Below are 13,183 nucleotides of genomic sequence, written 5' to 3' on the forward strand. Positions count from 1 at the left end.
TATGGTCTTCACATTCATGCCGAGCTCCATCATGCTTATGTTAACGCGTCATGGTTTTCACAAGTGCGCTTTTGCTTGCGCCATTGTTGGAGAGAAACTCATCGTTGTGTGAGGGGATGTTTGACAAATAAGTGTAGAGTTGGAGGTGTAGTAGCATTTCACTGTACTGTTTGCACCTACTATATCCTGTGCACGTGACAAATACACTATTATTTGATCTGTGTAACAGCTAGCCCTAGACGTCTAACCATTAATGCGTCGGTTGCTTCTTTGTGATCTCTCCACCACAGCAATCAACTGAAGAAGGGCGATAAGAACGGGAAGGGCCTGGTCATTTCTCCGTGAAGGCGTGTGCGACGGTGCAGAAGAAAGGCAACGCGTCCTACAACGAGGTGGCCGACGATCTGGTGGCTGAGTTCACCCACTCCACCACCGTCATGGCCACAGACTCGGTGAGTCCGTAAATACTATGATAGTTGAGTAGACGCTTTCATCCATAACCACGTACGGTTGACAGTGACACAGTCTGTATATGTGGCCAATGCAGGAATCAAACCAACAACCCTGGGTCGTGTTCATTAGGCACCAAACGGAAGAAAACGGAATGAAACGGAGGGACAACCTGGAGAAAACGGTGCGTGTCTTTCAGTTATATTTTCCATTGCATGCCCTAATGAACACATCCCTGGTGTTGCCAGCACCGTGGTCCTCTAACCCATTGTGCCAGTAGAATGATAAAGTATTGTAGGGGGTTGTTGAGAGGATCTAGCCAGGTGGCCAGATTTCTGACTATACTTTAGCCAATGCCTCTAACGTCCCCTTTCATGCATAAATAAAGAACAAACCGATCTGGCCAACAGGTTAGTGGATAACACTCAACACGTGGTTCTTTTAATTCTTCTTGTTTATTTGCAGTGTACATTTTCTTCTTGTTTGTGAGAAAATTGTTGTACTCAGGACACCATTGGGAATGAGACCCTGGTCTCATTGGGCTACCCTGAATAAATAAAAGTGAATAAAAAATGAAATATGTCCAATTTGACATTAGAGCAAAACAGCGATGCATTTTTTCTGCAGCTAAATGTTAGATACGTTTGTTTTTCCATTCATAAGCTGTTCACGATAAGCAATTAACGAATGACAGATTTGAGGTCATAGAGAATTTGGAATGTTGATTATGTTGCAAACGGTTCCCTTGCATCCCAAAGCATTGTGTTGGAGGAATCCGACTGAAAGTTTGGCTAGTTTGGCTGTTTTAATTGTGKGGAGGGAGCCAACCTCTGAATACTTTCCGGTATTAATACTGACATGGCCCCATAAAATAGCTTGGCCCCAGCCCTAATCTGCTTACTTCCTGTGGAATGTCAAAAAGTATCATTAATTAAAAACAGATTAACCATGAGGGCWAGGCTAGCAGTCAGTGCGCCTCTGGAGGGGTAGTGGGTAGTCCTGGCCAGGGACACACACCATGGAGCAGTTACTAATGAGATGACCCTTGACCCCCCCCCCTCAAGACAAGCCTAGAATCATAACCTATTCTCTGCTATTCTCTGTTTCCTTGCTCTCTCGTATTTTTTTTGTCTCTTCTTTACTCACTTCTCTTTTATTTGATCTTTCCTCACTCTTCTCTCTCTCTCTCCCCCTCCGTCCCTAGCAGGTGTATGACCAGAAGAACATCCGCAGGCGCGTGTATGACGCCGTCAACGTGCTGATGGCCATGAACATCATCTCCAAGGAGAAGAAGGAGATACGCTGGATTGGCCTGCCCACCAACTCAGCCCAGGAGTGTCAAAACCTGGAGGTGATCTTACACACATACACACACATTTTAAACCAGCAGAGTTCTCTCTGGGAGCTGAAAGTGAGCCTTGACAGCCACTCCATGACATCTGTCACTGTCACCTCAGGAAAAGAGGGACAGGTGGACGGAGAGAAAGGGGTGAGGGGAGCACAGACAAAGGAAATGGGAAGAAAAACGAAAGACCCTTTCAGTTCTCATCTGTATCGTGTGTCAACTTCCTGCAGAATACAGATCGGACACGATAAACACACGAACACACACAGTGACCCATTCTGGTGGAGGACTAGGCATAAGGGAGTGAGGAGATGGAAAGTACTCCTACAGCTGGCCTTTTTTGACAGCAGAGGACTTTCGCAATCCATCACTACTGTCTGGTCAGTTACTTAAAGAACAACACTAACTGTCTGAGTGGTGGGATATGGGTAAGGTTCTGTTGGCGCACAGCATTAAGGTGGAGTGGAGGTTGGATAGAGGAGGGGCACAGACAGTACACTGACCAGCACCACCGCTGACCATCTACATCTAGTCAATAACTTCCAGACCCTGTCATGACCGTGGCCACCCATTGGAGGCTTCAAGAAGCACTCCATATGCTGATCTAGCTACTTTTGTATGTTTCTTTTGAAATTGCTTGTTTGTTTTTGCTTTACCAGCACTTTGAGATTATTTATGTGATGTATTACTATTAGACAGTTGTTATACCAGTCCTTTCTAAAATGCTTAATAAACTGTTTCTCTAATCAGGTGGAGAATCAGAAACGCTTGAAGAGGATCAGGCTGAAGAGAACTGAACTGGATGAACTCATACTGCAGGTGATGTTGTGTGTGTGGTGTGTGTGTGTGTGTGTGTGTGTGTGTGTGGGTGTGGTGGTGTGTGTGTGTGTGTGTGTGTGTGTGGTGTGTGTGTGTGTGTGTGTGTGTGTATACACGCTTATCTGGGCCCAAAGGGCGTGGTCGGGGAGTTCTCTTTATTGATTACTTCTCCCTGTGAGAAAGACTTGGCGATCACCGAAATGTATGCGCAGTCTGTTTCTTGGAATGTACCGCACCACGGATAGTTGTCATTCACTGCATCTCCGATTGATGGTGTGTTGTGGCTACATTTTGCTCTGCCCTAATGAAGGTTACTCGCTCTAAAGCTAGATTTAAGCTTCAGTCCAAGCTCCTATTCCTCTGAKGTTTTCCCTCCGAATCGATTTAGCCACGACATACTAGGGCTTGGTGTTTTTCCTGACCACATAACCTGACCAGGAAAGACTCGTGGCCCCATGCCCATGTATGATGTAGTTCCACTCATGAATGTGGGGATAAAAGTTTTTGAAGTATGTATTGATAAGATTAGCTGTAGTTGTCGTCACAATGTATTTAAAACTGTCTGTGTGGATAGAGGTGTTCGAAAGTTTGCACTTTAGGACCAATGGAAGATTGATGGAACACCGTAGCCAGGCGAACTAMATCAAATGCACCTAAAATGTTTCTGAACCTTGCTCGTCTCTCCTCAAACAGAAAATCTCTTTCAAGAACCTAGTGCAGAGAAACAAAGCCCCTCCCCCTTCCAGCTCTGTCATCCAGCTCCCCTTCATCATCCTCAACACAGACGTACGCACCGTCATCGACTGCTCCATCTCCAGCGACAAGTACGTGTCACCGCAACGTCTTCACCCTAAATGCCTATTGCGAAGACAACTCCAGGTCACTTATTACTGACTCGCTTATCCAAATGCCACTGTAGTATAACACACATGCTCATTGCCCCTTTATCATTAAAATGTCAACACTTCTCCTATGGTGCTAAGATTAAATTCAGTTAGGATCACAAGGTTTTACCGTGATTAAAATATATGCGATTTATACGGATGGCTACCACAGTAATCCCCCGACTCTCTGTAGGTAGCCAGGACAAACATATATTTTCACGATTTCACTAATATCATCAAAATCAATAAGTCATAGCACGTTTTTGTTCTCGTTCAGTAGTTTTTACCTGATAAAGTAGAATCCGGTTGAAAAATAATATTAAAAGTACCATTTATATTCCTAAAACATAGATTGAAAATGGCTGCTTCCTGTTGTAATGGCTTTTGATTCACGGCCAAGTGTCAAAACACTGGTTTTAGATGTCCAAATAAATAATTAAACATGCTAAAACAAGTCGTTATATTTTGAAGACCAATACATAAAAGTTACTCCCTACACACACGTGTCACACTTGTGTTCACACTACTTGTATTTTACTAAATTAGTAACTTATAAACTGCACACGCACCAATATTTACCAAGCGGTTATTATTTTGTCTTGCCCATTCACCCTCTGAATGGCACGCATACACAATCCATGTCTCAATTGTTTCCTCCCCTTCATCTACACTGATTGAAGTGGATTTAACAAGTAGCATCARTAAGGGATCATAGCTCTTACCTAGTCAGTCTATGTCATGGAAAAAGCAGATGTTCACGTTTTGTACACTGTGTATACAGTGCATTCGGAAAGTATTCAGACCCCTTGACTTTTTTCCACATTTTGTTACGTAACAGCCTTATTCTGAAATTGGTTAAATCGTTTTTTCCCTTCATCAATCTACACACAATACGCCATAGTGACAAAGCAAAAACTTTTGTATTAAAAATAAAAAATGGAAATATCACATTTACATAAGTATTCAGACCATTTACTCAGTACTTTGGCAGCGATTACAGCCTCGAGTCTTGGGTATGACGCTACAAGCTTGGCACACCTGTATTTGGGGGGTTTCTCCCATTGTTCTCAGCAGATCCTCTCAAGCTCTGTCAGATTGGATAGGGAGCGACTTGTCCCAAAGCCACTCCTGCATTGTCTTGGCTTAGGGTCGTTGTTCTGTTGGAAGGTGAACCTTCGCCCCAGTCTGAGTTCCTGAGCGCTCTGGAGCAGGTTTTCATCAAGTATCTCTCTGTACTTTGCTCCGTTCATATTTCCCTCGATCCTGACTAGTCTCCCAGTCTCTACCACTGAAAACCATTCCCACAGCATGATGCTGCCACCACCATGCTTCACCGTAGGGATGGTGCAAGGTTTCCTCCAGACGTGTGGCTTGGCATTCAGGCCAAAGCTTTCAATCTTGGTTTCATCAGACCAAAGAATCTTGTTGTCATGTGCCTTTTACTGAGGAGTGGCTTCCGTCCGGCCACTCTACCATAAAGGCCTGATTGGTGGAGTGCTGCAGAGATGGTTGTCCTTCTGGAAGGTCTCCCATCTCCACAAAGGTACTCTGTAGCTCTGTCAGAGAGACCAGGRGTCCCCTCCCTGACCAAGGCCCTTCTCCCCCGATTGCTCAGTTTGGTMGGATGGCCAGCTCTAAGGAAGAGTCTAGGTGGTTCCAAACTTCTTCCATTTAAGAATGATGGAGGCCACTGTGTTCTTGGGGACCTTCAATGCTGCATACATTTTTTGGTACCCATCCTTAGATCTGTGCTTCGACACAATCCTGTCTCGGAGCTCTGGGGATAAGTCTTTCGACCTCAGGGCTTGGTTTTTGCTCTCATGCACTGTCAACTGTGGGACCTTACATGGACAGGTGTGTGCCTTTCCAAATCAATTGAATTYACTACAGGTGGAAACATCTCAAGGGTGATCAATGGAAACAGGATGCACCTGAGCAAAATGTCAAGTCTCATAGCAAAGGGTCTGAATACTTATGTAAATAAGGTATTTCTGTTTGTTTTTTTGTTTTTTTGCTCAAATTTCAAAAAACTTGTTTTCGCCTTGTCATTTTTACATTTTAGAATAAGGCTGTAACGTAACAAAATGTGGAAAAAGTCAAGGAAGGGGTCTGAATACTTTCCRAATGCACTGTATCTCTGAGARAATTATTTTGGTAGATAGCCAAGACGGAAAGGAAACAACACTTTTTTTTTTACAGGATCATTTGAAGGAAACACCACCTCACATCGGTTTCCAAATAGCGACAGGGTTTGGCTTTCATTTTAATGATAGCGTAACCCTCAAATCCATGAATTCATGTCAGGTCAGAGACATTTATGGGAGGAATGGCCTTTTTTTTTTGCCACAGTGGTCTGAAAATGACTGTTGCGTCCCTCTACGGACTGACATGTATGACAAACACTGATATTAATCTGTTTTAAGCAATCACTTTTGTGAGATCGKGATGACTATAAACTTTAATACTAACAATTAACCATTCTAACAAAAAAAGTATGTGCATTTCCTGTAATATTGTGTGGGGAAAACTTTAGTCTGTGTAGTGTAGTAACACGTTCTGTCCACCATAGACAAATTAGGGTTATATAACATAACGAAATATGTCAAAGTAATTCAATATTTTAATATATGATGACAGTAAATGTAGCACACTCACCCATTATTACAATGACATCTATTTCGTCCTACTTTAACCAATTTAAAAACACAATTTAACCAGTCACTCTAGACTACAGCTTCCATGTGGTCTGTGCAGCAGGCTGAACGTTTGACGTACCTACTGTCAACAACACCTTTGAGATCCACGACGACATAGAAGCGCATGGGGTTGTCCCTGGGCCTGGAGATTGTCTGCGGTGCACTTCCCAATCTCATCCTGGCCAAGTCCCTCATTCCCAGGTCTCTGGAGATCTACATCATAGGTGAGAGTTGGAAAACGGCGTTCATTGACAAGCATTTTTGACGTGTGTGTGCATACGTGTGGAAACGGGCCATTTCTGTCATTTCAATCTGTCCCCGTCTCTCCTCCCACAGGCATGGCCAGAGGCACCAGTCAAACAAGGTAGATTACCTCTCATAACTTTTTAATCAAAACTGTGATTTGAACACAATCCACTACCAAAAAGGAACACTACACATGAAGTGATATTTCTATGATCCCTGTGTGGCTCTGTTCAAAAGTAGTGCACTATATAGGGAATAGGGTGCCATTTGGGATGTAACCAGGAAATGATTCTGTTTTTGTGTGGCAAAATGTTTTGTTGCATACCTTATTGATAACAGAAAARCTCAAGCCATATAAATGACTTAAGGTGGCATGATTGATTTTAATTTGAGAACTGAAGTGACTGACCCGTGGTGTGGGTTGTCGTGTTTCAGCTCTTTCCCAGATGACCTGGACTACCTCTTTGGATGGAAGGAGTAGCACCGCCCTCTCCGAGTCTCGAGGCCAGGCGCCCAGCTCCTTCAACGAGGAAGAGGAGGACGATGATGACAACGAACCCTCTTCCCCAGAGTGACTGACGGGCAGGCATCAGTGATGCACCATACCTCTCTCTCTGAGACTGGTCTCTCGTCTCCTACTCTGTTCACATGGGGAGTGGAAGTTCTCTGGGGATGTGGCCAGATATACAGGAAATAGGTTGCCAGTCATTCAGGTCGATGATATGATATTTTAGACGCATTTAAATATCTGTTTCTGTCTTAATTTCTCCCTTGTAGTTATTTTTGTAAATGTCTTCCTGGCTGCTGCCCCTGTATTTCCTGCAGCGGCAAAAAGGTTCCAAATTCTTCTGCCAAGAGGCGATATCTGCGTAATCTCCCGGAAAAAAGGTTTGTTGTTTTTTAGATGGAGTACAATGTTTTGTAGTCATTTTCTAGAGGATGTGGCTATGCATAAAAACACTCACACTGCCGCGACACACCACAGACTTGTGACGGAATATTTTTCAGGATTATTGAACATTTCTTCTCATTTATTTCCCTGTTCCAACGAAACATGTCAAACGTACATGAATAGTATGTGTGTTGATGTATGCTAGTGGTTTGACTTTCTGTTCCTCCTTTAACGCAACGTTTGTCTAATCAATGGGATCCCGTCCGATCCTATTCTAAGCTTGCATTTTAATTTAAGGTCTGTTTAGGTTAATAGAAGGGGATTTCTAGGCTTCTTTGAACCACCCCAAAACATTCTGTAAAATATATATATTTTTTACACTACTTATGMTACTCCTTTACTATGTTTTGCAGTTTAATGTCAGCCATTAGATGCAACTGTGTGGAAAGAAGCCAGCAGTAACCTTTAACCCAGGTATTAGCCCTACCTTGTCTAGAAACAAGGGTACATTTAGTAAATTTTGTTTTATTTTAAGTGTGAACCATTATTATCATCAATCAATGCCTTTTTTAATATAATCATTGTGCCGATATGTAATGGCCTATTCCATTCAATTGCACCCTCCTGAACACAACCTCTGTGTCATCGTGACCTTTGGACCCTTGAGCACGTTAGGCCCTCCACTCAGTGGACATTGCACTTGGGGAAATGTGTGTACTCTCTTTTAGAATGTTCTGCTTTGTGGTTGCAGATATGACTGGGTCTGTAAATATACATAAATAACCATAATTTGGGCTAAATTAGTATTTTCAAGAAGAATTTTCTCCAAGTTTAGGTATTTATCTCTTGGACACTACATTTCCTTGTGTCAGTTGGCCTTCTATTTAGGACTGTGTTTCTTAGTCCTGGTCCTGGGGACACATTTTTGTGTTACACACCTGATTCCACTAATCATTGATTTGATGTTGAGTTGATTAGTGGAATTGGGTGTGGTGCTACTGCCTTAACATTTTTTGCAGCCTTTGGATCCGCAGGACCAGGATTGAGAAACACTGATTTAGAAAATGTCCTCTTGGTTTAATGGGTAAGATGTTGGTTTGATTGGTGACTAAATTATTAAGTGTGTGGGTAGGTAAAATGTTATGACCTGTTCTTTAATCCTTGAGCGTAATCCTTTGAGAGTAGAAATCCCCAGAGTGAAATCCTCTCAGCCTYGCCAAGGCCTTCTGTTTTAGAGATGGGTGCACCTCAATAGTCTCAAGGAGCTTCCTCTTCACCGATCTGAAATCATGGGATAGGTGAAAACATTAGTGCAGATTAATTGACTAGGCATTGAGACTGGAGAGGAAACCACTTTAGACTACTTGAATGTACCCATTGAAAAACTTCACACTTACATCTGGGCCTCGGCATCTGATCCATCCATAAATTCATACATTGTTTTTTTATTTTTTATTAATTTGACCTTTATTTAACTAGGCAAGCCAGTTAAGAACAAATTATTATTTACAATGACAGCCTACCAGGGAACAGTGGGTTAACTGCCTTGTTARGGGGCAGAACGACAGATTTTTACTTTGTCAGCTCGGGGAGTCGATCCAGCAACCTTTCAGGTTACTGGCCCAACACTCTAACCAGTAGGCTACCTGCCACCCCAGTTATTTCATAAGAGGCTGGAAGCCCCTCGGGTCTGCCCAGAGCAGTGCCCCGGAGCAGGTTAGTGGTGATGTGGCTTTTTCAAGGTCACAAATGGTACTAGGCACCTGAGATTCTGATACCAGCATCCCTCCAGTTGCAAGCTCACTCCCACTAAATATTTCCTCTGGCTAAAGAGGAACCTAATTATCCATTTTCTTGGAGAGACCCACCCAGGTAACACACAAACACATGCACACGGAGAGGTTGGAAGTACAGGATCAGCCACAGTGCAGCGTCCCGGGAGCAGTGTATGGGTTAAGTGCCTTGCTCAAGGGCAAAACATCAGGAGATGGCAGTGGCATCAAATTGTATTTGTCACATGCGCCGAATACAACTGGTGTAGAACTTACAGTGAAATGCTTACTTACAAGCCCTTAACCAACACTGCAGTTCAAGAAATAGAGTTATGAAACTATTTACTAAATTAATTGAAGTGATTTTTATTTATTTTTAAACAGTAACACACGGAAATTACATAATAACGAGGCTATATACAGGGGGTACTGGCACCGAGTCAATGTGTGGGGGGTACAGGTTAATCGAGGTAATCTAGGATACTGGGGTGTAATCATTAGTCCAAACAGTTGCAAAATTGTTCAATTTTGCCACTAAAATGTATTTCTATTAGACAAGTTCAGGTAGGCCCCTGCCTGTTTCGTTCCGTTTAAGAAACGTTTTACAGAATCGGCGTAATGTATACACMCCTGATGACAGCAACCCTCCAGTTGCAGCTGGCACCATCAGATTTTTTCCCCTTCAGACCTCTAAACTCTAGGCTCCATGACAGCGCTAACAGAACATATAAACACTGACAAAGTAAAGAACCAGCATCATAGATTGATATGGATGCGGCATTGCCATCACTGAATATTTATCAAATAGAGGGCTATTGATCACAAAAATAGTAGGTTAGTCATTGGKCATATGCCTAAAGCCTACTCGATCCTCACCAGAACTATATCGAAATCAGGGATGGGCAACTCAGACCAGGGATAGGCCGGGGCCATTTTCACAAAATAACAGTCAGGGTCTCAACTTACTGTTGAGAGTTAGAATAATAGAATACAAGGTGCAATTTCTAAATTTGGTTGTGCATTGCAATCACTCAATTAGCCCATTTCAGCAAAAATAATTACGATTGGTAAATTAGTCTAGTGGCCAGCTATCTAAACTTGTAAGCATGATCGAATTACCGACTGGGTGGGGCCCATTAACAATCAGTTATATTAAAAATGGCTAAATCTTCTCTCCGCCCCATGGCAAAATGTATTGAATTGCAGCAAACTTGCTTTAAAACTGCAAAATGTTCTCTATGCCCCATGGGAAAATGTGCAGAATTGTAGGAAATTAACTTTAAAACATAAATTGTTTCTCTTAGCTGTCATGGGGGGGGCTGCTAAAATGTTTTGCTGTCAAGGTTGGAGGTGTATGGATGTGGGTAGGCAGACACACAGCCACTGTGGCCCCTCATGACGAGTTCAGTTTTTCTTGGGTCCCCCACCCCATCAAAGTTGCCCATCCCTGATCTAAATCAATCTAGCCTACTTAAAAACAATAGAACCTTTTAAGATTATAAATAACCAATCGAATGAACCAGTCCTCTGAGTTTTGAATGCCGAAAGTGCGCATGCGCTGAGATGCTTCTAACGCGAATTCTCCAACTCAGTTGCTGCAGTACTGTAGCAGTGTGGAGAGGGTAGCCGGAAGGGACTAGGCTATATTGGGTCGGAAATAACACTCGATCATTTTTTAAATATAAAACAGAGGCAATCGATCGTTTATTGACCGTTTGGGTATTATAACATTCTTAACCATCTACGGTCATCATTTTGAACAACCCAAAGCCAACCATGTCGACCAAGGAGGAGACACCCGCCGCTGACGGAGACAAGCCGCAGACGTCCTCCTGGAAAGATTCTATCTACAACCCACGAACAGGAGAGTTTATTGGCCGAACCGCTAAAAGCTGGGGTAAGAAACAGGTTTGTGACGAGATCTGATCGGGTTTGCATATTAAAACAATTATATTTCCCATTGATGTGACAATTCATAGCCATACAAAGTCTCATTGACCGGCTTTAATCGTTGATCGATGTGAATGCAGCCTTGGATGCAAATATGTTTTAATTTTGATCATTCAATAAATAGCCTATGTTTTTTTTAAAGTAGACCTACATAACGGAGACGTTTGTTCGTYGTGATTTTCGCCGCAATAATGGCAACAGCCAATCAAAGTTGATCTAATGGGATCGGAATGGTTTTTCCCCTCTGTAGGCACCTTCCCGTTATAACCAAATATTCCTTACGGTCACTGATCTACTGAATTTATTTTACATATCAACTGCAATGGCTATAGCCTCGAATACATGGTTTCCTTATGTCCCCGGACTTAAAATATTGGAATAAAAATGTTAAACTGTGTCCATTCATTTTTTTCTTCTCAATGTTTCCACACATGGCTCGAAATAGGCTTTTTTGCCCAGTCATTTGCGAGTTATTAACTATTAGGTCACTAGTGTAGGGAGGATTACACTTTTAAAATGATTTGTCATTTTAAAAAATGACGGAGCCTAACMGGCCGAATCTAGACTGCTTTAACCAGGTCAGTAGGCTAATATGTATCGGAATAAATCGCAATGGAATTAACATAAACTGGGATTACAGCATACTAGATATATCCAAATAATAATCGGCCTGTAGCCTTACCAACACTTTCGTCCCCCATTAAACTGTTCTTAGAATAACCTATAACGCACCTTGTATCCTCTTGAGAAGCTGTCTTGCACGAGGCTGGCAAGGGATATGGGGCATGCATACACTGTTTCATCCTGTCATATCACCCTTCTTATTTCATTCATAGTAGGTATAGGCAGATATTGTGTGGCTTAATTCTACAATAAACTATTGGAAAGTATTGTGACACACAGAACTGTGAAATGTAGTGGGTCTGCGGAATCTGGACGCTTCGTTGAGTTTCTGAAGGCATTGAATGATATAATTCTTCCAGGCACTGATCTCATCCAGGTTCATTTGAAACTATGTTACCAAAAATGTCCACAGGTTACGATTAGTGACACTTTGTTTCTGCAACACAATAATAGAGCGAAGCTATTTCTCGGCCACTACTCGCGTGCAGTCAGTCATGCTATAATTTATTTATCATTCATAGAGTTCTACGTCCTCAAGGTCAAATCAATTCTCTCATTGGGCACAGCAGGCACACAATTTGTAGCCTACTGTCAATGATAAATAGTGGGGGTTTTCTCTCTACGCCRGTCTTGAGTTGCAGGGAGCATAAATCCATTTTAGATTTGAGAGAAATACTGAGCACATAAATGCAGACATGCCGTAGCTCAGTTTTAAAGCAGAAGATTGTGTGAGCATGTGTTGGTGGTCATCTGTGTGTGATTGTAATTGTGCAAGTTAACTGTGGCATAATTGTGCTCCGTTGATTCCTTCTCAACACATGCCCTTGAATATGGTTTATACTCTAGTAGGCTACAAACATGGGAAAATGGTAGGCTTACTGATGCTGTGGGGAAGGTAGAGCTAGGCAACTCCTGCAGCAAAGCACCCCCACAACATGATGCTGCCACCGCCGTGCTTCACGGTTGGGATGGTGTTCTTCGGCTTGCAAGCCTCCATGTTTTTCCTCCAAACATAACGATGGTCATTATGACCAAACAGTTCTATTTTTGTTTCATCAGACCAGAGGACATTTCTCCAAAAAGTACGATCTTTGTCCCCATGTGCAGTTGCAAACCGTAGTCTGGCTTTTTTATGGCAGTTTTGGAGCAGTGGCTTCTTCCTTGCTGAATGGCCTTTCAGGTTATGTCGATATAGAACTCGTTTTACTGTGGATATAGATACTTTTGTACCTGTTTCCTCCAGCATCTTCACAATGTCCTTTGCTGTTGTTCTGGGATTGATTTGCACTTCAGACCAAAGTACATTCATCTGTAGGAGACAGAACGCATCTCCTTCCTGAGCGGTATGATGGCTGTGTGGTCCCATGGTGTTTATACTTGCGTACTATTGTTTGTACAGAGAAATGTGGTACCTTTAGGCGTTTTGAAACTGCTCCCAAGGAGGTAAACACATTTTTTGCTGAGGTCTTGGCTGATTTCTTATGATCTTCCCATGATGTCAAGCA

At 42.5% G+C, this 13,183-nt stretch overlaps 2 protein-coding genes across 3 annotated transcripts in view; both read left to right on the top strand.

The window, feature by feature from the left end:
- The first annotated feature begins 255 nt into the window (after window positions 1-255).
- On the top strand, window positions 256-8,067 carry LOC111949687 (transcription factor Dp-1-like). Of its 2 annotated transcripts, XM_070433910.1 has the most exons (8): window positions 256-452; window positions 548-634; window positions 1,658-1,801; window positions 2,546-2,614; window positions 3,308-3,438; window positions 6,253-6,418; window positions 6,531-6,558; window positions 6,876-8,067. In XM_070433910.1, exons 1-6 carry the CDS (start codon window positions 438-440, stop codon window positions 6,266-6,268), a joined length of 462 nt encoding a protein of 153 aa, XP_070290011.1. In that variant the 5' UTR covers window positions 256-437; the 3' UTR covers window positions 6,269-6,418; window positions 6,531-6,558; window positions 6,876-8,067. The 2 variants fall into 2 exon arrangements, with proteins under 2 accessions (XP_070290011.1, XP_070290010.1); XM_070433909.1 differs by lacking the exons at window positions 6,253-6,418; window positions 6,531-6,558; window positions 6,876-8,067 and having other exon boundaries at window positions 3,308-3,647.
- A 2,623-nt stretch (window positions 8,068-10,690) lies between these two features.
- LOC111949653 (sodium/potassium-transporting ATPase subunit beta-3) overlaps window positions 10,691-13,183 on the top strand; it is a 40,008-nt gene continuing 37,515 nt past the window's right edge. Inside the window, exon 1 of the mRNA XM_023966994.2 lies at window positions 10,691-11,001. Within this exon, the coding sequence (XP_023822762.1) occupies window positions 10,881-11,001 (121 nt within the window). The 5' untranslated portion in view covers window positions 10,691-10,880. The remainder of the gene's footprint in view (window positions 11,002-13,183) is intronic.

This window comes from Salvelinus sp. IW2-2015, linkage group LG22 (genome assembly GCF_002910315.2).
Source record: "Salvelinus sp. IW2-2015 linkage group LG22, ASM291031v2, whole genome shotgun sequence".
NCBI classification, from domain to species: domain Eukaryota; kingdom Metazoa; phylum Chordata; class Actinopteri; order Salmoniformes; family Salmonidae; genus Salvelinus; species Salvelinus sp. IW2-2015.